The 1012-nt window shown below is 48.7% G+C and overlaps 1 protein-coding gene across 1 annotated transcript; it reads right to left on the bottom strand.

Annotated features, from left to right (window-relative positions):
* Positions 1–7: 7 nt before the first annotated feature.
* Positions 8–1006, bottom strand: LOC109509323 (MAP7 domain-containing protein 2-like). Its single transcript, XM_019859187.1, has 4 exons — positions 919–1006; positions 744–839; positions 581–658; positions 8–200 (listed from the first exon to the last, which is right to left on the bottom strand). The coding sequence occupies exons 1-4, from the start codon at positions 1001–1003 to the stop codon at positions 28–30; spliced, it is 432 nt and encodes a 143-aa protein (XP_019714746.1). The 5' UTR covers positions 1004–1006; the 3' UTR covers positions 8–27.
* Between the last annotated feature and the right edge of the window lie 6 nt (positions 1007–1012).

Here is a 1012-nt window from a genome sequence, read left to right on the forward strand (position 1 = left end):
TTTTTTTTTTCTTAGGATGCTCTGTATTCAGCTGACCCTCTCCTCCTCCAGCTGCAGTCTTCGCTTCTCCTCCACCGCAGCCCGGCGCAGCTCCTCCTTGTGCTTCTGCTCCTCCAGCCGCTTCCAGCGCTCCTCCACCGTGCGCTCGTACTGCAGCTGAGATCGTCGCTCCTTCTCCCGGATCAGCTGCTCCCGTGCCGCTGAAAGAGGTGAAGCCCAATGTGTCGTGTCAAAAAATAACGATAAAGAGTGAAAGGGCGACCTTCCATTCCAACATCGTAGTCTTTCATTAATTTCACAGTTATTTCAATTCAGTATTAACCCAGAATTTCTGAGGGAATCAAGATGCAGCGCTATCTGCGGAGACCCGTTTCTGTGGGCTACACGAGATGCGGAAGTCTGACATAGCTCATCATGTCAGCGAGCCAGGGCGCTCAGACTAAATGTCCTACTGGCAAAGCAATTAGGCAGTGAGGGGCAAATGTCAGAATAGGAATCCGAAAGCCATTTCAGAGAGACTGAAAAATACAGAAACGATTAGATGATGTGACCTGTGCTTGAAAACAGAAAGCTTTCTTACCAAGGCTTCTGTCCCTCTCCTCCCGTCTCTCTTTGGCTAAACGCATCCTGTCATCTGTCTTCAAAAATCCCTCCACAACTGAACGGTAGAAATATCAGCGGGGAATCAATAGAGGTTAATTGCAGATGAAATAAGAATGTGACACTATAAGAGTGACACTTACTTGGTTTGCTGGCAGGGTTGGTGCTGATGGTCGCAACCAAGTGTGAAGGCGACGCAATTCCATTCAACAGGGGCTTCTTGTCTGTGTTTGTCGCAGCTATAATCGCCAAGACGGAACGAGAGATGGGACATTTGGTTTTGTCTCAACAGCTGCAGTGTTGATGTCGATTACTCACTTGTTTTTTTAGTTCTGGCCGGGGAGCCGTGACTGTTTGTTCCATTTCTCTTGTCGGGAAGTAGCGGGACAGTTGGAGGCGCCATCTTTTCGAC

Source organism: Hippocampus comes, unplaced genomic scaffold (genome assembly GCF_001891065.2).
Source record: "Hippocampus comes isolate QL1 unplaced genomic scaffold, H_comes_QL1_v1.1 C16854218, whole genome shotgun sequence".
Lineage (NCBI taxonomy): Eukaryota > Metazoa > Chordata > Actinopteri > Syngnathiformes > Syngnathidae > Hippocampus > Hippocampus comes.

What these genes read in the sequence shown, in the direction of transcription:
- LOC109509323 (XM_019859187.1), bottom strand. Translation starts at nt 1,003, where the DNA reads ATGGCGCCTCCAACTGTCCCGCTACTTCCCGACAAGAGAAATGGAACA. An exon ending in CAACCCTGCCAGCAAACCAA is followed by an intron (nt 659 to 743) that starts GTAAGTGTCACT and finishes TCTACCGTTCAG; the next exon opens with TTGTGGAGGGATTTTTGAAG. An exon ending in GGAGAGGGACAGAAGCCTTG is followed by an intron (nt 201 to 580) that starts GTAAGAAAGCTT and finishes CACCTCTTTCAG; the next exon opens with CGGCACGGGAGCAGCTGATC.